This window comes from Myotis nattereri (assembly GCF_964212035.1).
Source record: "Myotis nattereri genome assembly, chromosome: 1".
NCBI classification, from domain to species: domain Eukaryota; kingdom Metazoa; phylum Chordata; class Mammalia; order Chiroptera; family Vespertilionidae; genus Myotis; species Myotis nattereri.
The window spans coordinates 128,783,372-128,808,128 of record NC_138075.1 but is presented as its reverse complement, the minus strand read 5'-3'; the positions used below and the strand labels follow the sequence as shown (position 1 = coordinate 128,808,128).

The 24,757-nt window shown below is 45.8% G+C and overlaps 1 protein-coding gene across 3 annotated transcripts in view; it reads right to left on the bottom strand.

Moving 5' to 3' along the window:
- FRMD4A (FERM domain containing 4A) overlaps window positions 1–24,757 on the bottom strand; it is a 605,434-nt gene that overhangs the window by 19,138 nt on the left and 561,539 nt on the right. For all 3 annotated transcript variants that reach the window (XM_081096657.1, XM_081096658.1, XM_081096659.1), the window contains 6 exons: window positions 11,228–11,361; window positions 7,396–7,518; window positions 5,336–5,564; window positions 3,884–3,940; window positions 1,248–1,488; window positions 311–478 (listed from right to left, as the gene is read on the bottom strand). In XM_081096657.1, the coding sequence (XP_080952783.1) occupies window positions 311–478; window positions 1,248–1,488; window positions 3,884–3,940; window positions 5,336–5,564; window positions 7,396–7,518; window positions 11,228–11,361 (952 nt within the window). The remainder of the gene's footprint in view (window positions 1–310; window positions 479–1,247; window positions 1,489–3,883; window positions 3,941–5,335; window positions 5,565–7,395; window positions 7,519–11,227; window positions 11,362–24,757) is intronic.

The window sequence follows — 24,757 nt, the reverse complement described above, 5'->3', positions numbered from 1 at the left end:
CTCCAGCATGCTTCCCTGCTAACCTGCTGGTCTTTCCCGCCTGTATCTTGCTTAGGCTCCTTCCATGCGCACTGTCTGCCTGCGATTCTCCAGCTGCCTCCCGGTCCCACTAGGCATGGGCAGTGGGATATGATGGGTCTCTGCAAACGTGGGCAGACTGCTGCCAGCTCAGTTTTAAATCCTGCTTCATTTCAAGGAGAAACGACCTCCCTAGTTCAGGCGTGACTCTAGATCACCCGTTATCTGGGCCAGCTGGAGCCAGAGAAGTCCAATTTACAAAGGAAGTGGCCCGAGGGCCGGGTGGACTCACCTCGTGGAATGAACGTAGTGGGGACTCCGTACACGCAGGTCTGGTGTGGACGGCATGCTGGACTGTGAGTTCCAGTGCGGGAGGCTGCGGATGGGGCTGTTCTGGAGGGAGCTGCTTCCCCCTCCTGCTTCAGCACAGCTCCCTGTGCTGGGGAAACGCTTGTGGCTGCTGCAAACCAGAGGAAGCCGTGCTGGTCACCGCCACAGTGCCGCACCTGTGCCCAGGAGCTGACTAGCCTCCAGACATCAACCTTGGTGTTGGGTGGGCTTACTCAGGATTCCCACCCCCACTCCCTCCGATCTCCGAGCCTTTCCCTGAGAATCCTTATCCCTGGCCCCTGGGTCCTGGTCAGCCTTCACTGGGACAGGGAGCATGACCGTCTGTAAAGCCACTGTCCTGAACTGCAGCTTCTATTTTCCAACAAACATTTACTTGTCTGAACAACCACTTGGAGCTTAAATGGTGTAATGAAAGGAAATGAGAAAACCAGAGAAACCGACCAAAAATGCCTCTCCAAAACCCTCTCTCCAAGATCAGCCCAGTAATGAGCTGATAATGCACAGCTAACTCTGTAGAGCTCGGCTCCAGAATTCTGCTGGCTGATGGCTTAGGGTTCTGAACCACTTGGGGATTCCTACGAGAAGGCTGTCACTTGCCATTTTGGAATAGTACTGCCCAAGACTTCCTAATTAATTTCCGTGGAATTTAACAACATTAAAGCCATCTGCCAACACGTTGGCTGTGAGCCAAAACCTCCACTTTCCCTTGGAATGACAAACCTGCACCTGGACAGGTCAGCATCCCTGTTGAAAGTCAACCCCTGGAAGGAGTTAGATTGCTTTGGATTTTGTAATTTGTGGATGCCATTTGGGACAGCCCACCGATGCTTTCAATAGCTGTTGACCATGCCTCCTGTGGCCTTCCCCACCCAGCTCACCTGGAATGACTGTGGGAGGAACGTTTCTTGACCTTCTCATATGGCTCATCTAGCGAGGACTCACTCCACATTTTGGGCTTTAAGGGTGACTTGTCATAGTCGTTGCGGTGATAGTGCATCTGCCTGAGTCCCTCCAGGGACTGGGGAGGAGGGGGCCTGTTATGTGATGATGGTGGCCGAGGAGGAAGTCCCTTGTGAGGAGACTGTAAGGGGGACAGTGTGCTGGAGACCTGAGAGTCTTCTGCGCAAAAATGGAGAGAGAGCAACTGAGCAAGGGTCGTCCTTCCTAGTGACCCCAGACAGGCCCCCACCCACCTCTGCCCCAATAGCAACACCTGGGAGCCAGGCCAGCATTTACTCTTGAAGGCGCCCATGACGCTTCCCCAGTTGCCAAACAAGTCAATCCAGAATAAACCAAACCTAAACTTTGAGCAGCATTAAATGGGAAGAGAAGGCTCAGTTTTGATGAGCTACAAATGGAATAAACCCAAATTTTATTAAATCCCATGGCTTAACGCTTGCTTCACACCAAACAGCAAAATGTCCTCATCGTTGGACGTTTTCTTTCAATAGACAGGACGTATGTCATTTGCTTTGGGGGATTTCAGCTCCATGAGGGGTTTGTCTAGTCTATTAACTGCTATATCCTTAGTGTCTACAATGATTATTGACATGTAGTAGGTGCTCAATAAATCATTTGTTAGAAAAAATGAATAAAAGCATATCTGTTCAGATTAATGATCTACTCGTGGCTCTAGGTAAGAACTCTGCTTTTTCCAGAACTGTGTATATTGTTTTTAACATGTTCCCATATAATATTTTCATTTTGGAACTGCCTTAGATTCTTTGGGAAGGAGATGGGCTACAACTATTATAAACAAAGACCATGCCCTGCCCTCAGGGGAGTAACGCTCTAACATCAATGGCCATAGGACTTTCGGAGGAAATGAATTCAGTTAGTCAGGCAAAGAGCTGTGGTCCGGAAGGGATTTCAGCAGTGGCCTGGCAGAGAGGAAAATGAAAGGAAGAAGCCAGGACCCGATGCAGTTGGCACAGCAGCTGGTGAGGAGGATCAGAGGGTGACAGGGAGGAGCTCTGGTCAAGTGCAAGTGTAACAGACCTTCTGTGGGCACCGAGATAAGCAAGGTGCCCTACTGACAGGGGCCTTTCATTCCAGATTCAGGCGTCGGGATTAGGTCTGAAAGCCACAGGAAACTAAGCATGGATGCCAGGATGAAAGTCCCGTTTAGTCGTCTGGCAGGGGTCGCAAAAGGGTAGGACCCAGGGAGGGCTGGGGAGGGGTTAAGGAAGATACACAGTGGTGAGAGCCCCCGGGACAGCAGCACTGAGCAGACAGAGGCAGGGAAATATCAGTGATCCTTGTGGAGGCCGAGGTGGGAGTTTGAGGGGAACAATACCCAGAAGAAACCTCAAACCCCAATAACCATTCATGTGACCCTAAATCCACTTCCAAAGAGTGTTCTTTTCACAGCCCACTTCTCAGCCCCAAGTCCTGGGCATGTGCTATGCCTCCCCTGCTCCTGCACATCTCAGATCAGTAAAGGGAAGAGCCCCTAGATGGCGTAAGCCTGCACTAGGGAGGCAGTGACACCCCCAGGTAGTCTGGGGGTCTGCAACATGGGGAAGAAGCTAATCATAAATGATGCATCAGAATTAGCCAATGACAATATATAATGCCCCCAACTCCTCGGTTACAAAGGAATCTCATGACATTGTTCTCATTTCCTCCCCCCGGAGAGACTGGAGTCCACAGAGGCCAAAACCAAGGCTGGATCTCTGATCTTCAAAACACAGCTCCCTGCTCCCCTACAGCCCCATTTCCTCCCCACCCATATAACCAAGTGACCGTAAGAATATTACAATGTGATTGATAATAGCAGGGCCAAGACGACTGGGTAAATAACCCGCCAGCCTTTCCCCACATTAACAGCGATTATTATTATTGCGATTATCTGTGTTAGTCTGACCTGGGTAGACCTTTCATGTTTTCCATCTAAATAGCTACGTATCACTGCCCACCTGAGTTTCCCCTAAGGGGTAAAAAATTAACTGCCACTTAATATATCTCCATTTCATTAATGTCCTGGCCTCACAAGTTTGGGGTTAAATCCGTAGGAACGTGCTCAGAGATGGTTCTGGGTTGGACTTCTTTCCTATTCTATGTCAGGTGTGGACTGGGGGTCCGGGTTGGGGTCATTTCTGTTTTTCCTGCTTCTTCCAGGCTCTCCTAGCAGTTTTCAATCTTTTATTTGTGATCCAAACCAATGTCTGCCTCTTTCCTCCAGAAATGATGGATACGCTAAAGGAGACTATGTGTGGTGTAGAGATTCTCTGTTTAGGTAAAAATGTGGTTTGGCAATTAATGAAGTACGACTCATTGACTATCACCTTAAATCTGACCTTCAGGCACAGAAAACACTACAATTCCAATAGACATGGTTTACACAGCGCCCAGCAACTCCCAACCAACTCAGTAACTATCGGGCAGTGAGAGAATTGCAGGGTAGCTGGGGCCATCCTGGCCCAGCTCTCACCGTTACACTGGCCTGTCCCAGGCTACACATAGCTTAACCCAGTTTAATCCAAGCCCCTTCCCAGTCCCGGCAACCACCTACCATCCTCCAGAACAAGGGCATCGGAGAGGGAACTGTCTTCACTGCCAATATTTCCATCTGAGAAGACAAAGGCAAAAGTCTGATAGTTTACCACATTCTTTAGACAAAGGCCTATCTGTAAAAATCCTGTGTTTAGCATGTCCTTCTCTTTCTACTCAGAGAGAATCCATGAAGTACAACCCAAATGCTGCCGGGCATTTCTACGACAGCCCCGGCCGCGGCTCATGAGCTCACCCCCACCCCCGACACTCAATGTGCCCGTCTTTGTGCTCTTGTTAGACAGGGCACCGCCATGCTGAGTGGCTTTATATCCAACAGGCTGACTGGCCGGGTTACGTCATACCATGGTCTTGGCCCAGTCCCAGGGCATGTTCTGACTGACCTAAAGGAGGTGAACTGCTATTGATTGTACAAATGTGAAACTAGGGTGAGGAGCTTGGCTTTGCTCACAGGGCAACAAATGGCTTCTCAATAAATGTCTTAAGCCATTAGTGGTGGTGGGGGGGAAGCTGCTAAATTCAGCTTCTATTTCTACAAAGCTTATTTTCATAGACCCCATTCAACTAATCATGAGAACATGCCAAAGAGGAAGAGAGCAAGGTAATCCTCCCCCTTAAACATCTGGGGAAACTGAGGCACAGCTAGGGAGCTGGTTTGTTTGGGATTGCTCAACTCTCCTAGCAACAGGTCTTTGGATACCAAGTTTAGTGTTTTTCTTTTGAAATAAAAAAAATCATGCTGCCTGGCTGGTGTGGCTCAGTGGTTAAGAGTGGGCCTATGAACCAGACTATGGTGATTCCCGGTCAGGGCACATGTCCAGGTTGTGGGATTGCTCCCCTGGGTGGGGCATGCAGGAGGCAGCTGATCAATGATTCTCTTTCATCACTGATGTTTCTATCTCCTTCTCCTTTTCCCTTCCTCTCTGAAATTAAAAAATATATATATCTTTAAAAATAAACAGGCTAAGGAACTAGGAAGAATCTGAATTCCTTCTCTAATTCAAATGGGCTCGTATGATGCAAACATTATTTGAAAGAGGTAGCAAAATAGAGAAGACATATTCTTGAGTTGGAGCGTCCCTGTGTGCACCAAAAGCTTGCAGGTTTGATTCCCAGTCAGGGTACACACCTAGGTTGCTGGTTCGACCCCCAGTCGGGGCGTGTATGGAAGGCAACTGACTGATGTTCGCTCTCACATCGATGTTTCTCTCTCCCTTCCTCTGTCTAAACATACCCCAGGTGAGGATTAAAAAGAAATGGCTGCAGGCTTGGATGGGTCCCGTCACCAGTTAGTACAGATGATGTCAGAATGCACTATGTCAGCATCCCTAACAGAATAGCCCTCACTGGTTAAGTAGATTGCTTAGGGCATGCCAGGAGCTGGGCGCTGGCCCACTCTCAGGCCTGGCGCCCGCTCCCGGGGCAGCTGCTGTGGGGAGGGCTCAGCACTGACCATCAATGATGAGCGAGGCCCTCTGGGTGGGTTTCTTCCCAGACTTGATGCGGTTCTCGTTGATGGCGTTCTCAATCTCCTGCAGCTTTTTCAGGGCGTTCAGATAGGAGGTTTTCCTTTGTTTCTTCAGTTTTTTGCTGACGTTGGGGTCGCTGGCGAGGCGGCGGGCAGCCTCCGTAATCTGGGATTGAATGGCAAACTCTCGTTCCAGGCGTTCCAGCTCGGCTTCCTGTGGGAGGGAGAGCCAGGGTTTCACCTCTGTCCTTTCCGCCCCCGCCACCCAAGGCAAGCCAGCCTTCCTTACTCCTGGGGACCACGGCACTAGGCGCCCGGCAGTCCCACTGCCTAATGCAGTGATCCTGCTCCTAAAACCTCTGGCAGCCGGTGCCCTGGGCACACACACTTTTGAGACCATGGCCCTTGTTCCACTCTGGAGACAAGGTTGTCTGCACATGGGAGCATCACTGAGAAGCAAGGAGTCCCAATGCTGAGGGCCTGGGGCCTCCTGGCTTCATTCCATGGTCTCCACATGGTTCAGGAAGACCAAGCCTTCATGCAAATTCAGACCCGCTCGGTTTGAATGGGCACAGGATGCAACACTACTTTCAGAGCAGCTTTCTGTCCTGCTCTGCGGGCCTGCTGATGGGAGCTCCACTGTGCCCCTCTCCCCCACCTTCCCCACACCCCCCTGTCTCTCAGATTTTGAGCCCTCTGTGCTGGAGCCTGGAAATGAGTCAGCAGGGACAAAGATGGAGTGAGCTGTGAGTGGGACTCCACCAGCCAGCTGTGCTGACAGCCCCGGTTCAAACACTGCTCCATGGCTTTGTGTACACCCAGGATAGTCTCACTACTAAAACTGAGCCCAGCACATGCTGGCAGCCCAGTCTGTACAGATGGCCGCCTGCTGTGGGGGGGTGGGAGGGGGAGGGTGCAAGTGCGTTTCCAAGAAAAAAGGGAGTTTGTTCTTCAGAGAGCAACTCTGCAGCCTGCCAGCTAATTCTGCGTTCCTTCCTTTGAGGGATTTCCGACCAAAATATGCAGGGACAGGTGAGGAAGACAGGGATGCACATGGAATTCTCCAGGAACTAAAGGCATATTTTGCTGACAAGTGTGAAGAAGCAGCTGGTGAGAAGGTGCGGTGAGATGGGACTGTGGGAAGGACAATGGGGCTGGGGGGGGGCACTCACTAAGGTGAGGTCTCCTCATAAAAGTTGAGTTCCTGGTATCTGCCCAGCACAGGGGAGAGGAAGTTCCCCAGGTAATTCTGATGACAGCAGATTTGAGATATACTTGACCAGATGGTCTTCTAAATCCCACCCACCCTCGCCTCAGTTTTGACCCGATATAATTCTGCCTCTTCCACAGGCTGCACCTGTCCTGTAATGTCCCCTTCTCCACCTCAAGCTACTCATGTTTATTGCTCATCAAGCCGGTGTGAAGACCCAAGTTAAACTTCCTCCATATAGCAGCTCACTTAACCCTGGATCTGGCCCAAAGAAATAAGGACTCTGCAATTGTACTTATTGTACTGAACAGGAAACTGCCAGGTGAAGATTCACATTTGGGTGAAGCATTTGGTGCAGCCCTGCCCCCAATTCACCCGTCCCCCGCCCCCAGGTGCAGATCTCAGCAGACTGGCCCCTCCCCTTCTACCTGCTCCAGGACACTGTGTTCTGGTGACTTTACCCGCATGCTAACCAGTGGGCTGGGGCTCTTAGTAACCAGGGATGGGAGGCCATTAAAAAGACACGCAATGGGCATTATTAGAATGTCCTCCCAAGATTAACCTCACAGCTTGCGACAGGCCTATCCTGTCAGATAAACAATGCACACTAAAAGCAAAATGCTTGGGAACACTCAACTAGCTCGTCCTACCCTGGGAGCCACATACTGACCAACCTGCGAATGTAACCAGAGGCGAAGGGAAATACTGAGCAGGAAGGGGACAGGGCAGCTGGCACTGTGCGGAATGCTGCAGCTGTTACAGAAAACCTGGGAGCCCCAGCAAACAGAAAACGATGGTGATGTGAGAGAACTCAACACCAGCAAGAAGGGCGCACCTCTCCCTTGGGCAGGATTTTCTGTTCGTCCAGCTTGAAGGCCGTCCCGATTCTTCTTCGAACAATGGGTGGTTCCTCCCCTGGGTCCAGGGGATATTCAACAGGCAGTTTACCCGTCAGCTCCTGCAAATGTGCAACAGCAGGAGGAGAGGCGGAATCAGGGGGCGGCTGCTTATTTCCAGGACACACACACACACACACACACACACACACACACAACACACTCTTCAAAGCACACATTCAAAATAGTACCTTTATTAAGCAAAATGCCTAAATGAACGTTAATAAGAGTTTTTAAAATGTGATTTCATTTCTCTAAAAATGGATGAGAGCAATCCTTTTTTACAGAACAGATGCACTTTGAAAAGTTCTTCCGAAAGTAACTGTCACATAAACAAAGTTGCTTTAGATTTCATCATAAACCTTGCATTTCATTCATTTGTTAGTTTCCCACGTGTTTCCTGCATGCCCACTGTGTGCCAGGCTGGGCCACACACAACTCTGATCTTTCTGGCTCCCGGGCAGTGCCCCTGCACCCCATCCTCCCTCACTGATAGCTGAGATTAAAGTGTCTTCCACAGAGTCTTTCTTAGGAAGAGTGGTGTCTATATGGAAAATCCCAGAAAAATGCGTATGACAAATTAGAAACTAAATATAAGAATTATTCCACTCAGGCCAACACTCAGGGAACAGGCTGAGCTTAAAAGACATTAAATGTACACAAATAAGAGTTTCAGTACAAACTGAAAATAAACCCGTACTTTTGGCACATCTACTAAAACGGATCTGTTGAGTGTATATTTTGGGGTCTGAAAATCTCATTGTTGTGAGTACGATGACAGTGAGCTTAGTTGACACATGGCCATAGTGACAATGACCCTGCAAACACTAGGTCAGTGGAATGAGCCCAGATTAGAATTGGGCTCCATATGAGGGGCTCTGTCTGGGCTAAATAAAGATCAAATCTGAATCAGCAGCTAATCCATGTGGTGGAGCCAAGGTATCAGTTGTGAGGAGTCCCTTCCAGGGAAAGAAAGTCCTGGGAGAGCCACTGTGAGCTGCCAATGGCACAGGTGGCAAGGCCCAGCCCTGGTTTCTAGCCCCAAATCAATACCTGTGCTGCACAGACTCAAGGAAGAGCTCACAGTTCAGCTTCGTCATGAAAAGCTATTGTGTCAGGTGGCCCAGCGCTAGTGTCCCACAGGCGGGAAGCCTGGACCAGCAGATTCCAGATGCTGATCTACCTTCTGAGACAGCGGTTCTCAACCTTCCTAATGCCGCGACCCTTTAATACAGTTCCTCATGTTGTGGTGACCCCCAATTTCATTGTTACAAATTGAACATAATTAAAGCATAGTGATTAATCACAAAAACAATATGTAATCATATATGTGTTTTCCGATGGTCTTAGGCGACCCCTGTGAAAGGGTCGTTCGACCCCCAAAGGGGTCACGACCCACAGGTTGAGAACCGCTGTTCTAAGAGGAGGAGTGGTCTGGCTTCTCCTCCCACCGTTCTGTGTGTGTGTGTGTGTGTGCGCGCGCGCGCGCGCTCACTGGGGTGTGGTGTGTGCACTGGGGTGTGCGTACGGACATGTGCAATGGTGCGTGCATGTGAATGCACCTGGAGTGCACCAGCACTCTGCACCTGAGAATGGGCCCTAGGCCTTTCTGTCCCGTGTAAGCATTCTAGAGGACAAAGGCAAACTGGCTGAGCGTGGAAGGCTCTGCAATCTTCCTTTCTGTTTCTTTCCTTTTTTTATTGTGGTTCAAATGTTGCCGAAGTCCTATGTGTTTATTCTGTGACATGTTTATCTGATTCCCTCAAAGTCAGTTTATAAACAACATGCACACTGAGAATTCTATATTGTTAGGACTTTCCTTTTTTCACCTGAAACTTATAAAAGGAGGGGAAAGTGGTTAACATGGCAAGTCTAAAGTATCTGTGGTTTTAAAACAAAATACTATGTTTTAAAAAACGAGACTACTGATTTTCCACCATCTGCTTGACGGTCTTTGACTCAAGGCCTCGATTCTCCACATTTAATCCGATTTCACATGTAGCCAGAGCCACATGAGGAAGGAGGATTTCACACACTGTTGTGGGGCTTGGCTTGGTTCCTCTTAAATTCTCGTATTGGTATTTCTGCCAAATGCTTCTGCTCCACCCCATTCTGGCTGCCCCGCTAGCTCCCCAGGGGACAAACTGCTCCCCGACATCCTGAGCGGAGGGACACAGTGTGTGGCACAGACAGAGGCACTTCTGCCCAAGATTACAGAGGCGTCCAGAGACCAGAATGGGAGACGTCACAAAGCAATCTGCCTGGGGCCAGAGAGGGTATCCCTTCTGCTCAAGCTGTTTTCTGCTGTCAACATTGTAAGAAGCGAAAGCTTTGTTTTCCTGATAATTGCTTTTAGTTTTAAGAGACACAGTGAGACCTTCTTTAACACATGCTAACTCTGCCCTGACATGTTTCTCCAATTTTCTGATGCTGACTCCCTGCTGGGTTTAGGGACATTGTCTCTATTAAAAACAAAACAAGGCTTTACAAATTATTAAATGCAGACGCCCAAAGCCATACTTCTTAAATTTTTAAAGCATATTCTTTATACAAAATGCTGGTGGCTGCTGCAAACCTGAGGAGGACATGCTGGTCATCACCAGAGAGCCACACCTTTCCCTGGGAGTCTTGGGACCTCAAGGAAAAGCTTGCTGGGGACCCCTCCCTCCCTCCCTCCGGGCATGTGCTTTCCTAAGATTTGCAGTGGGTTTGTGCTAATGTGGGTCTGGTTTGAGTTGGCTCCGGTTTCAATCAATCCAGTACCTAATTAAGCCAAGTGGAAATGTAATGTGATTTCATTCTAAGCCCCTGGTTCATTTGGCCTGGGGCAAGGCACTATTACTGAGGGCAGGGGAATACAGTCTGGGAGCCTCTTTGTACTTCCGATTCTCAACTGTTCACCAGTATCACTCTGTGTAACATTATATGAACTACAATGGCTGCCTGGAGGGCTCCCTGGAGGGCTCCCGCCCTATCCTGTGCATGTGCAAGCACATGCACACACATGTCCATGCACACACATGCACAGTAAGGTGTATGGCATTAAAAGTTCAATTCATCAAACATGCTAACAGAGAACTGCAGAATATACAAAAGAAGGTGGAAGCGGACATTCAAATAAATACAACAGTGGCCTGTCACAGCCTCTGAGTCCCAGTGAAACCTGAGACCAGTGCAAACAGGAGCTTGAGGAATGTTGCTATGCATAAAACTTAAAGATATCACTAGGCTAAGACTTCATTTTTTTTAAAAAAAGAGTGTCACATCAGATGAGTTTTAAAGGGAATTATATATCAAGTGAAATCCTGTTTCTTTATTGATTCCCAGTGATGCTTTTCAGCATGATTTCCAAAGATATAGTATCTGAAACAGCCTCAAGGGAACAAAAGCCACAAGTCAACTCAGACACAAAGTCTTAGAAAATGGTGGCAAACCACTCCAGTCAAGGAGGTAATAACATACGAGAAAATGCTTTATAAACTAAGGGGCACCGTGCAAACATTATTATTTACAGGTGCTACCATGACTGGTCTCCAGTGAGGTCCCACTTGAGACTCAGCTTGCACTGGTACCCTGGTGTCCCAGGAACGTCACCACTTCTGTTTCTGATGGGGCACATGACAGGGGTTGGCTATTTCCAACGTTTGTGTGTCCGGAGCTCTTGTTTCCCTCCTATGATCTCTTTGTGACCCACTCCCCTGTGTAAGTCTGTGAAGGGGATGAGGGCTCAGACAATACAGACTTCCCCAGGCAGCAACGGTAACTGCTTACGGCTTCTCGGAGGCAGAGTTTCTTGAGCTCCTCCAGCCGCTGGCGCAGCGTTTCCTCCAGCGCTTCCTGCCGGGACTTCAAGGCAGCCAGCATGTCTTTCTTGGCGGACTGAGAGCTATCCGATTCCTGAGAACCTGTCAATAAACAGTGGGGTTACTAGGCCAGCTCAGCGGGGGACACACATCTGGACCACTAAGAAATTTAACTGGAGCCTACACTGTGGACCTGGGATTTGCCCCAGGAATCAAGAAAGTGTGAAATAAAACAGGTGTTGCAAGGTTCCAAGTGTGAGGAGAGAATTCTCAGCAAGTAGTGGACTTTACAGCTGACCAGAGGCACTGGCAGGAAAATTCACATGTCTGGAAAAGAAGTTTCACTTTCTTGATTATCTTAAGATATGTCAGATACCTGTTTTAACTTCACTAGTGATGTTTAATAGACTTTGTACAATGAAGGGGAAAGTAAAATTCAAGCCAGTAATTTTAATACATAGTTTAATTTTTTTTCCATTCAAAAATGCTGATGTTTTGCCTTGGCTGGTATGCTCAGTGGTTAGAGCATCGGCCTGTGCATCAAAGGGTCCCAGGTTCGAATCTCCGTCAAGGGCACCGGGTTTCACAGGGTCACTGCCTCAGTCAGGGCACATGCTGGAGGCAACCAATCAATGTTTCTCTCGCTCTCCCCCCCTCTAAAAATTCAATGGAAAAAATATCCTCAGGCAAGGATTAACAAAACAGATGCTGACATATGTATACTAGTGTGTGTGTGTGTGTGTGTATATATATATATATATATATATATATATATATATATATATTTGCTCAGTACAAAGAAAATGCATGTTTGACATTAACATTTTGGAAATGCAGACATGTATCAAAATAGTCCAGAAGCTAAGCACCCAAAGATAACCACTGTCATACATTTTCTTTTAACCTGTTTATCTAAGCCATACATTTAAAAAATAAAATTAGATTTTTATTGTGTTTTTTAACTTAATACTATATCATGAGCAAATTCCCTCTTAAGAGCTACACATAGTTTTACAATGTGGCAGAACTATCTGAATGATGATTCAAATAGCAGACTGATAGATATGAAATCTTTGTGAAGGCACACTGTGAACCAAACTAGAGGAAAATAAGCTGACATGCCAACCAGAGAGATGTAGGTTAGAAGAAAGCACACTTTCTTGGCTGCAATGTTTGGATTCTGAAATTTCCTGCAGTGAAGCTATTATACCCTTTCACTTTGCTGGGGTAGGCACGGTGCACTGGCTACCTGGAAAAGGAAAGGCTGAGTATTACTTTGCTTCTCATGCCCATGGTGGGCAGAGTGTTAGACATGGACAGGTTATACTGAGTGTGCCTTCAAAAGCCTCACATGCCAGTTGCAACAGAATCAAACAACATCGAACACCTAGGGAGGAATCTAATGAAAAATATGCAAGATCTCTACAATGAAAATTTTTGCTGAAAAATAAATTACAGACCTAAAATAATAGAGAGACGTAGGTAGTTGTGGATTAGAAGCTTGACACCATAAAGATGTCAGTACTTCAGGAATTAACAAAATCATTGCAATACCAATAAAAATTCGAGCAGGACTTTTGGGAAAGGGGGGGGGGTTAGCAACTGTATTTCCATGTAAAGCATTTTTGAACAATTCAGTGAATAACAGATATGAGAATAACCTATCAGAATTTCTAGTCAATTGGTCACTTTCTCCTAATGGTAAAGAAGACATCTCAGAGGGCTTCCAGTCAAGATAGATGATGGAAATGCTGTGTTTGCCTCCTCCCACAATCACATCAAAATTAAAACAAAATTCAGAACCTACATGAAGAACCACCTGAAGACAAGCTGAATAGAAATCCTATAACTAAACATATATAGAAGAAGCCACAAAGAGATTGGTAAAAGGGGTGGAAACGCAGAACAGGCAGGTCCCACACCCACTCGTGGCAATTAGGAATCGAAAGGGACATCGGCTGCAGAGGTCCTCTCTGAGGAGTGAGTGGCCCCAGGCTCCCTACTCCCTGCTCTGTGCGTGACAGGGGGTGGCACCGCAACCTCCCCATCGACCCTGCCTTGAGTGTGACAGGGGGCGGCGCCCCAACCCCTCAATCGGCCCTACCCTGAGCATGTCTGAGGGTGGCATCACAACCTCCTGATCTGCCCTGCTTTGTGCATGCATGACAGGGGGCGGTACCCCAACTCCCCAGTCAGCCCTGCTCTGAGCCCGACCAGGAACTGCAGGGTAGGCACCTAGGGATTGGGCCTGCCCTCTGCCACCTGGGAGTGGGCCTAAGCCAGCAGGTTGTTATCTCCCGAGGGGTCCCAGACTGTGAGAGGACACAAGTGGGGCTGAGGGATACCCACCCCCCTCGCCGCCAGTGCAGAAATTTTTGTGCACCGGGTCTCTAGTAACATAATAAAGGGCATATATGACAAACCCACAGCTAATATCATACTCGGTAATGAAAAGGTGAAGGATTTTTCTTTAAGATCGTGAAGAAGACAAAGATATCTACCCTTCACCGTTTTGTTGAACATAGTATTGGAAGTCCTAGCCACAGCCATCAGACAAGAAAAAGAAATAAAAGGCATCCAAATTGGAAAGAAGTAAAACTGTCATTTGCAGATGCTATGATACTATACAGAGAGAACCCTAAAGATTCCACTAAAAGACTATTAGAACTGATAAATGAATTCAGCAAGGTAGAATACATAGTTAATATTCAGAAATTGGTTGTCTTTTTATACTCCAATAATGAACTATCAGAAAGAGAAATTAAGAAAACAATGCCATTTATAATTGCATCAAAATAAAATAAAATGCCTAGGAATAAATTTAACAAGGAGGTAAAAGACCTGTCCTCATAAAATTATAAGACATTGAAGAAGAAAATAAGAAGAACCAAATGAATGTAATCATATATCATGATCATGGATAGAAAGAATTAACATTGTTTAAATGTCCATACTACCCAAAGCAATTTATAGATTCAATGCAATTCCTACCAAAATATCAATGGTGTTTCTCACAGAACTAGAACAAATATTCCTAAAATTTACATGGAGCCACAAAAGGCCCTGAATAGGCATAGAAATCTTGAGAAAGAACAACAAAGTTGGAGGAATTATGCTACCTGATATTAAGTTATAGTACAAGGCTATAGTAATCAAAACAGTATGGTACTGGCATAAAAACAGACACGTAAGTCAATGAAACAGAATATGAAGCTCAGAAATAAATCCACAGCCATATGGTCAGTTAATCCATGGCAAAGGAGGAAAGAATATACAATGGGATAAAGATAGTGTCTCCAATAAACAGTTTTGGGGAAAATGGACAGATACATGCAAAAAAAAAATAGACCACTTTTTTACACCATATACAAAAATAAATTCAAAATTGATTAAAAACAAATGTAAGACATGAAACCATAAAACTCCTAGAACCAAACATAGGTAGTAGAAGTTAGATATTGTTCTTGGTAATTTTTTCCCCCAATATGTCTCATTAGGCAAAGGAAAAATAAACAAGTGGGACTCCATTTAACTAAAGAGTTTTTGCACAGCAAAGGTAACCATTAATAAAACAAAAAGACAGCCTACTGAATGGAAGAAGGTTTTCATCAATGATAAGGGATTAATATTGAAAATATACATACAACTCAACACGAAGAAAACAATCAATACCAGTGTATTTTGACTCCATTTTGGGCTTTTTTTCTCCCTCACCCCATTCTAGTGTGAAATAGAGAAAATATGTAACTGCAGGAGAGTATCATCTTTATGCCTCCACAGTGGCTCGTAAGTATTAACTGGAATAAACAAACAAACAAATGTTGTCAGTCACACTTGGATGCTCTAGTCAAGTTGTACCTCATGTTGGTAAAGAAATCTAGTACCTGTAAGTCGTTACTTTATAGTGCCTACCTTCCAAACCTTTAATCATTTTGGTACCTCTTCTTTGGATTTTGTCATGCTTCAATCACAGGTTTCCAAACTCAACAGCAATCCTGAACAAAAGTGTGCCTCTTAGGAAGTCTCCATTACCTCATGGTTCTTAGACACTAAATTCACATGGTGTTATGTTCATGCAACACACAGCCAGACAGGGCTCCCCTTTTTGAATGGTTCCGTTCAAGTGCTCTCCTTCCTTAAGTCTATGACCCCATGCTATCAGTACTATCTCCAAGTTTATATCCATCCAATATCACATACTGAGTCACTTTGAATCTTCTCTGGTTCTCGTCGTCATAGTCACCAATGACATTTGAGAACACAGGAACTACTTATGAGGTATGCTCTGTTCTATCATCTGAAGAATGAATAAGAACGTAAAATAATACTGGAAGGAAGTCATACTTTGGACTGAAAAAACAGGCCTGGGGAAACTTGGGTCCAAGAAAGATGAAAGGATCTCTAGCTCACGTGAAAACTTCATTGTTTTCCCCTCTCACCCCTGCCTAGCCTCTCCATAGGAAATGATGCTGGATGCAGTCAAATATAAGAATTAATCTGTTCAAGGATGGCAAAAGTCACACAACATTAAACTCTGGGAGGTAAAGCACAATGTTTTTAGATCATTCTGTCTCTAGTTATGGGATTAGTTAAGCTTTGGTCTTGAGTTATAGGGCTCATTAGCACTACCTAAATTATTTTATTCATAATAATTAACCTAAATAGCCAACCCACATAAGACAGACTAGATGGCTCAAGAGGCCCTCTTCATGTCTGGCACCACTAAGTCTAGCTCTTTTACTCCTTTATTCTGGATATTGCTTCACGAGAAATGTGGTGCAGGGCACCAAGTTAAATCTCTGCAAACTCAGCCAGCCTGGCCTGGCCATGTGGATTTCCATTTTAGCCATAAGGATACCTGAGTGGAGGGTCAGACAGTTCTGAGTTTGATGAACTCTAAACCACTTACTAGATGTGTGACCTTGGGATACTGACCTGCCCTCCTTAATCTGTTGTAAAGACTAAGTGAAATAATGCATATGACACCACTGTGTGTGCCTGGAATAAATAGGTAACTCCTCAACCTTGGGTGAAGATTTAACATGAGTGAGTGTATATATATCCCTACATGTACATCACACACACACACACACACACACACACACACACACACCCCATAGAATTAGAGAGAGAAATCATTGAGACCACCTCTTCACCATTGCTTAAGGAGATATGCATTCAGGTTCATGTCAGATTGCATCTGAAAGAGGTTCCCAGTGCCTCTGTTTCTCTAAAGGAAAATTCCCTGCTCTTGGACAAGGGCTCTGAGTTCTCCAGGTGACTTTATTTCAGAGCTTGTGGGATCTAAGCCTGTGGGACGTTACCTGCAACCAGGCAAATATGCCAATCATGATGAGAAGTGGTCAAGTTCCTAGCGACAATGATGCCTCAGTAACAGTACCATAGAAAGAAACCCAAGGGCATCAGAGAAGGAGCCCCAAGTGGTCTGTGATGTTGAGGAGATTCCCACGGCGTCCACAACAACCCTCTAGGCATCCCCTGAATGGCACAGCTGACATCCTAAAGGGAGGCCAGCAAGTTAGCCAGAAAGCAGGAGGCAGAGAATCCTGGCTAATTCCCTGAAGAGACAGTGATTCCAGGAGACACCCAATCAGGGAAGGGCCTCAGGGGCTCTGGTCTATGGGGATCTTAACAAACTAAAGGATTGTGACCATGTCCAAAGTGATTCTAGACACAGAAATCATTTCAAATCAGCACATAGACTTGCCTAAAGGTACAGAAACTCTCTGTTACCACGGTTTATCCATTTCCACTTATTTGAACCCACAAAATAGGCAAGAACACCCCAAGGCTATAAATTTAGTCCCTCAGAAATTAAAAAGTGTAAGTCTAATCTTTGAAAGGGGCAGTGAAGGACAGGAAAGAGACCCGGATTTCCATCACAGACCTGAATGTGTAAAGCCTCGGGTTACTAACTCTGGTAGTCATGATGTTCCCTTCTAGAAATGACCAATTAACCTACCTCCAAGAGCCCTCCAAACCTGAAGAATCTATTATTTAATAAACCACTTACTCAGGCAGTTCCCTCGTGCCTCTGGTGGTGATTTTTGCAGCTTGTACAAAAGTATGCTCACATCCAGTGCCACCTTCCCTCTTTCCCTTACAATTCCCGCCTCTAGAAAAGACAGGCACTCTGCCAACTCCAGTCCTTCCCCAGTTACTGCGACAATTTGCCTCAAATTGGAAGGGAATGTCTAATGATCAACCAGCACCTAAAGAATTTATTTCGTCATCTTATCAACAGTCCAAAGCAAATACGTGTATGCTAAACAGATTAATCGGAGCTGCCTTTGGGATTATAAAAGTAGGAAGATAGAAAACTACTGGAGTCAGAAGTGGGATCTCAAAACTTATGAACTGACCAAACAGTGGCCAAGTTACTTCAAAAGGGCTGTCTACCCATAATGAATGGGTCAGAAGGCAAAGAACATCAGAGGTGATTTGAATATTTTTGGAAGATATAAGTAATACATAAATACTTTCTAGTTGTTAATAGAAGTTTAGAGCAGTACCAAGTGTATAGGAAAGAGTGACCTAAATATGGTTTGGAAAACATACCTTGATCCTGTGGCTTCCTGAGGCTGAAGTCCACAGTCTAGCAGTTTAGAAGGAACAGGTCTGGGCTTATGTCCCAGCTCCATGACTTACTAGCTGAAGGGCCTGGTAATGTTACATGAACTATATCTCAGTATCCTCTCCTGTAATATGGGAATAAAAACGGGGCTTCTTCAAAGGTTGGGAGAATTGGATGAGATAATACTTGACAGATGCTTAGAACAGAGTTCAGAACATAGGTGCTACGTGAATATTCGTAGTTATTTGTATTAAATAGTGTTCCTGGCTGCATACATTCAGAAAACTAGTGAGGAGAAAGGAAAAAATCAAGTGGATTTTTACAGAATTCCTTACAGGAGCTTCCCACATGATCCACTTCATTTAATCATCACAAACACAGAGTCCCCGTTTTCATAGAAGTCACCGGGAGGTAGGAAGGCAGAGCTGGGATTCTGACTGGGCTCTGTGTGGGCTATATTGGCCCTAGAATGGAAACACCACAAGGGTAGGAACTTCCTGTTTTGGTGACTGCTGAGTCACCGTAGTAAATGGTGCAGTGTGCAGTCACACCTGCATGTCCAGCCCCGACCCCTCCCACGTGTTGCGCGGATGGACATGCAGAGAGAAGGAAGGAGGAGGTGGAGCCGGGGAGGTTCTTCAGACATGCCAATGAAACATGTCTCTGGAGCACCTTCGTGTGCAGGTGGGTGGGAGACCGATAACTAGACCGGATCCCAGCCTTGAGAGCCCTGTCCTAACATGAAAAGCTGCCCATGTGGGGGAGGCAGGAGAGAAGCCCCGGGAAGGCGAGAGGCAACAGCTGCCACACAGGGAAGGAACCCCCGGGCTGGTACCAATTAGACAACCTGGGAGCTGGCGGTCACCCTAGTCTGGTCTGCACAGGTGAGGTGCTCCCTGTGCTTCACCAGCAGGAAAACTAAGCGTCAGATCAGTTCTCTAGTGAGCCCTTCCACCCCAGTTATGGTCAGATCAGTTCTCTAGTGAGCCCTTCCACCCCAGTTATGGTCAGATCAGTTCTCTAGTGAGCCCTTCCACCCCAGTTATGGTCAGATCAGTTCTCTAGTAAGCCCTTCCACCCCAGTTATGGTCAGATCAGTTCTCTAGTGAGCCCTTCCACCCCAGTTATGGTCAGATCAGTTCTCTAGTGAGCCCTTCCACCCCAGTTATGGTCAGATCAGTTCTCTAGTGAGCCCTTCCACCCCAGTTATGGCGCAGTAACTACCAATCTGAACGATACTAGGCTGAAAATATAATCTTGTGTGTGTTTTTGGTTACTTTATTATGTTTCAATCAAAATCCAAAGGATTTTATAGAAATAGGCCACCAATAATCTGGCCGGGGAAGAGGAGAAAAAGATCCGATCTCAAAGAAGATAAGTTCTATCAAACAGGGCCAGGAGAGTCTGGGTGATGTGCTCAAGGTCAGAGGTCATTTTCAGTGGGCATCTGGGAATCTTTTGAGTGAGCGCCCAGTGCTGTGGAGGTTTTATTGGTGAAAATATGGTGAAACCTGTTGTGTTACCTCTGGCAGTTTCCGGAGAAACTGCCCCATCCAGCTGGGGAACTCCAGACTTCCCCCAGTGGGCAGCCAGCTCCCTGGGCAGGACGTGTGTGTGTATGTATGTGTGTGTGGTATGTGTATGGGGGGAGGGTGCACACACACACACACACACACACACAATCTCCTCTCCTCCAGGATATCCTTGTTCAGCTGTGAGGGAGAATCTGCTCCAATCTTTCAAAAGCCCCTGACTACTCAGCGCAGGATATGAGCATGCATCCTATGAAGAGCATGTTCTCAGGAGCGTGGCACTCTGGTCACACAGCTGGAATACTGATGACCTGCTCACTGATCTCAGAAGAAAGAAGGGGTGCTTTTTTCTCTGAGGGCGGGAAATTGAAACAAACCACGCCCCAAAGAGGAAAGAAGTCTGTTGTCCTGAAAGTAAGTGAAGGAAATGACAATCTGTATAGGCCTTCAGGGAAAATAATAAAATAAAGAAGGCACATTCCCGGCAGATCTGTAAAAGTCATAAGGACAAATTTTGGCAGACACCCAGGAGTGAATGTGCAGGAAGGGCCTGAATTCTCCTATATGACGAAGAGATATTTATTTGCCATACACATCGTCAATTATGAATCCCACACTTAAAAGCTGTCCTGGGAGACCGTATGAAACAACAGCACACCGCAGATTTCAAGGTACACACGTGGTCCCTGGAGATGGGTTCAGAGAATAAATGTGATTTTTAGCATGAAAACTGCATGCTTGGCACACTTGTCATCAGGGTCATAAAACAGTTCCTTTGAAACAGTAGAAATGGAAGATCTTTGAAAGGTAAGCACCTTTGATGGTAGCTAGAGTGTCTGGGATGGCTTTCTCACGTGGCCAGATGCCAGGGCTCCGGGCACCTTCACCACAGGGTGAAGAGCACAACTATAATATGAGAGAGGGCAGGGAGAAGGGGGGAGAAGAGGCGGGGGGGGGGTGGAGGGAGAAAAAGAGAGAGAGAAGAAATTGAATAATTGATCATAAAACTTAGCAGCAGCATCTGGTAAAATACCTAGTTGAAACTACTATTTATGAGTAACTCATACAGTTTCCATTTCTTAAACTGTGAAATCAGGGGCTTATCTTTCTGGCTCCGAGACTGTTATTCTATTGCAATACTGAGAGGGCTGGCCTACACGGGAACAAAGCAACGCCTGTGAGAGCTGATGTGGTATTTCTTTTTCAGTGTTTAAAATTTCATCACTGGAAAATCATTCATTTAGGTTACAAATTGCCATTCTGTTCGGTTCTCTTTAGTAGGCAAATACTCCTTTACTAGGAATACCTGGAGGCATAAATACATCAGTCTAAACTACTTTAGTGGGTTTTATTTCCCCAATATGAGAGTAGAAAGGAACAAACATTTTATCATCTCAATTTTGACTCAGGCCTGTCCTGCTCTAACAAGTCCAGAAACATCCATCCCACAGAAGGAGATTTCACAGCCCTCACTGGTGGCAAGGTCCAGCGTGAACACGCCCTTGGCTGTGGCTGCAGGGCTGTGCCCATCTGCAGAGCCCGGAGGTCAGGACCAAAATGAAAGCCCTTGGCATCCTGCTGTCATTAGACCTACAGGGACAGGCAGCTGCTACATAACAGAGAACGTGGAGATGCTGGACAGAGATGCAGGAGGGGGTAAAGTGAGAACAAAAAAGAAAGGATGAAGACAAAGAGAACAACAACACACCAAAAACCACATGACTGATACCAGCATAAGGCAGTGTGTTTTGAGCTGAACAAAGCCACGGCCATAAAGCTGGCAGGCGCCGATCAGACCACTTGTCTGTATGGAGAGATGAGATAGCTGGCATCCTCTTTGTTACATTAGTTATTAATAAACTTCCTCACAATGGGAGGAAGTGCTAGCATTCAGAGAATGAGAATGTGTGAGGCGGTGAGTAATGCATGTGCACTGACCCCAGGTGAAGCGATGCCCCAGGCCTAGCACAACATGGCTTTTCCAGAACGGAAAATATCAGAGCTGAGGGGTAACAGCAGACCACAGGTTGTGTGTGTGTTTTTTAAAACCCGCATCATCACCACATTCTTTACAATCCTGCTGAAGGTAACTCAACTGCCATCACATTGCTGTTTATAGTTACAACATGTGTGATTTGGGGAAGGAATGGGTGACTTACGCCTCTACATTTCTTTAAAAAAAGGCTACCTCAGTCTTCTGTTCCATTTATTTAAGAAAGGACGCACAGACATATTTTGTGTTTGGGTGGCTATTGCAATGAGGCACATCGGCCTGCAGAACACTGGGTATTTCCTAAGCGAGTTGGTGGCTGAGAACAACAGCTCATCACCCTTGGCGGCTGCACTCCCACTGAAATCTGAACTGTTCTGTGCTGGCAGGTCTCCGGAACGGTGCTGAGGACCATCCCACACGCTCTCTCCCACTTTCAGAGGAGCTATGAACAACAAACTAGTTGTCATTTGCTCTGTTTTGTTATTCCATTTTTCTTTCCTCTGTGATCCTTTATAGGATTTCAAGAAATGGGGGTTGGGAAGAGAGGAAAACACCCATCCAAGTTCCCACAAAAAAAGGATTTCAGATACTTGAACTCTGAAAACTCCATAACCAAGTGATGTGAATTCAGAGCTATCCTCTCAAACTCTTATTTGAACCTCCACAAACTGGTGACCTGAAACACCAATGAGCAAAGCAATGCTCCCTCAGGGCAGAGAGAATCCAGTGGCCCCCGCTCCCCCTGCCGTGGTCAGTCAGCAGGCTTACTGAGCACCCACCTCACTGGGCCTGTGAGGCTAAGCCAGACCCGGCTTGTGGAGAGCAGGAGTAGGGCTCTGCCAGCCTGGCTTGGAGGAGCTGCCTCAACATCCCCTCTTCCAGGGGCCGCTGGGAAGCCAGGCCATCTCTCAGCAGATGTGACCCGAGGACAGGATCCTCACACCCTTTGGAAGCCTGGCTACCTGAGTCCCTTCACACATGGATTCACGACTTGGGTTCCATCAACTTCCTCAGCTCAGAATCCCATCCAGACCTGGACCAGGAGGTGAGGAGCTCATCCCTTTCATTCTGACACACGCCTTGCAGCTCAGACTCAGAAGGCTCTCTATGGGTCTCTACTAGGATATGGGATTCCAGGTCTCACACGGGGAGACCTATGTATCACCATCAAAGAAGTAAGGTGTTCTGGCCCCAAGCCTTAATACATCGCTTCAGCGCGGATCTTTTCTATTTGAAATCCTAGCTGCTGGCTCATGGCATGAGTAACTGTGAACCTTTGACTTCTTTAATAGACACCAATGAGGTCTCATCATTTCTTTAGCATCTTAGACCTCAGATGCCATGCACTGGACTTCAATAATTTTAGAGGTAATCATATGCCCTTCTTTCAAAAGGAAAATCACCTTCACTTTTCCTACCAAGACAGATGGCCAACAGGTACATGAAAAGATACTCAAAAATAGTATGCAAACTCTGTGAGGAGAGGAGCTATACTTTTTTGAATGCTGTGTATAGTCCCTACCAAATTTTGGGAGCTAGAAAATATGCTTATACCAGAGAGATAATACAGTGTTACGTGGCTCAGTTACACCACAATTTGGGTGCAAAGATGGAAGGATGAATGAAAGATAACAAGAATGGACATGATTTGCAGTAGGAGCCTGATCTGACAAGATTAACGTTTAAAGGTCTAATACCAGCATGACAAAAGTGACACAGTACAACTTGAGGAAAAATGTTGGCAGCAAGTATATGAGAGTTTTTGGCAGGTATATGAGAGTTCTTAACAGGCCCAAGATACCATATATTCTGGGAACATAGACGGTTCCTAAAATGGGGCCATGCAGGATTCTTACTAGTACTCTTGACAATTTAATTTCTGGCTGGCCTGGCCAGGTAGCTCAGTTGGTTATAGCATCGTCCCAATACACCTAGGTTGTGGGTTTGATTCCCAGTCAGGGCACATATAATAATCAACCAATGAATGCATAGATAAATGGGACAACAAATTAATATATCTCGCTCTCTTTCTCCCTCTCTCAAATCAATGAAAAAATTTTAATTTCAATAATCATGTATGATTGACATCAGTCTTGGTGACCATGTTTTTGAATTTGACACTGAAAACAAAGGCAACAAAAGTAAAACTAGACAAGTGGGACTGCATAAAATAAAAAGCTTCTGCACAGCAAAGGAAACCATCAACAAAGAGAAAAGGCAACCTACTGAATGGGAGAAATTAATTGCAAACCACATATCTGATAATGTAAAAAAGCTACCCCTGAGCCTCGCAGGTAACCTAGCACAGATTAACCTTTGTTTAGAGCAATGATGGCGAACCTTTTGAGCTCGGCGTGTCAGCATTTTGAAAAACCCTAACTTAACTCTGGTGCCGTGTCACATATAGAAATTTTTTGATATTTGCAACCAGAGTAAAACAAAGACATATTTTTGATATTTATTTTATATATTTAAATGCCATTTCACAAAGAAAAATCAACCAAAAAATGAGTTCGCGTGTCACCTCTGACACACATGTCATAGGTTCGCCATCACTGGTTTAGAGCTTACAGCTTTGCCACTATTAACCTGTAACCCCACTTATCTGACTCTAAAATTTATAAAGTGAGTGTAATGCTATCTTGTAACTTGCTGGAACTTTCACAGAAAGACCAAGACTTAGATGTTTATCCATACCTTCACAATCCCTAACTTTAATAATTGCTAGAACTGTTTTTCAAGAACAAGGCTAGGTATTTTACAGAACCAGGGGGTGAACAAGCTGAAACCACCACCCGAGACCTACTGGAGGAGCTGAAGGGGCTCCAGGGACTCCTCGGGAACTGTTCTCATTATTCCCTTGTTATGGTACTAAAGTCTCCCCCAAGGAAGGACATCTGCCACCATATTTGAATATATGATGTATGTATAACTATGTTTCCTGACTGAGCGTGTGCTGAAACATCCCCACCTATACATGCAGGAAAACAAACAACCTGATTAAAAACGGACAGAGAATCTGAACACTTTTCTAAAAAGACAGATGGCCAACAGGTACATGAAAAGATACTCAGCATCATTAGTCAGTGAGAAAATGCAAATTAAAACCACAATGAGCTATCATTCACACCTGTTAGGATGGCTATTACCAAAAAGACAAGAAACAACAAGTGTTGTCAAGGATGTGGAGAAACGGGAACACTGATGCACTGCTGATGCGGGAAACAGATAAACTGGTGCAGCCACTGTGGAAACAGCATGGAGGTTCCTCAAGGAATTAAAAATGGAACTTCCATATGACCCAGCAATTCCATTTCTGGGTATTTATCTGAAGAAAACTAAACCATCAACTTCACCCCACGTCCACAGAAGCATTAT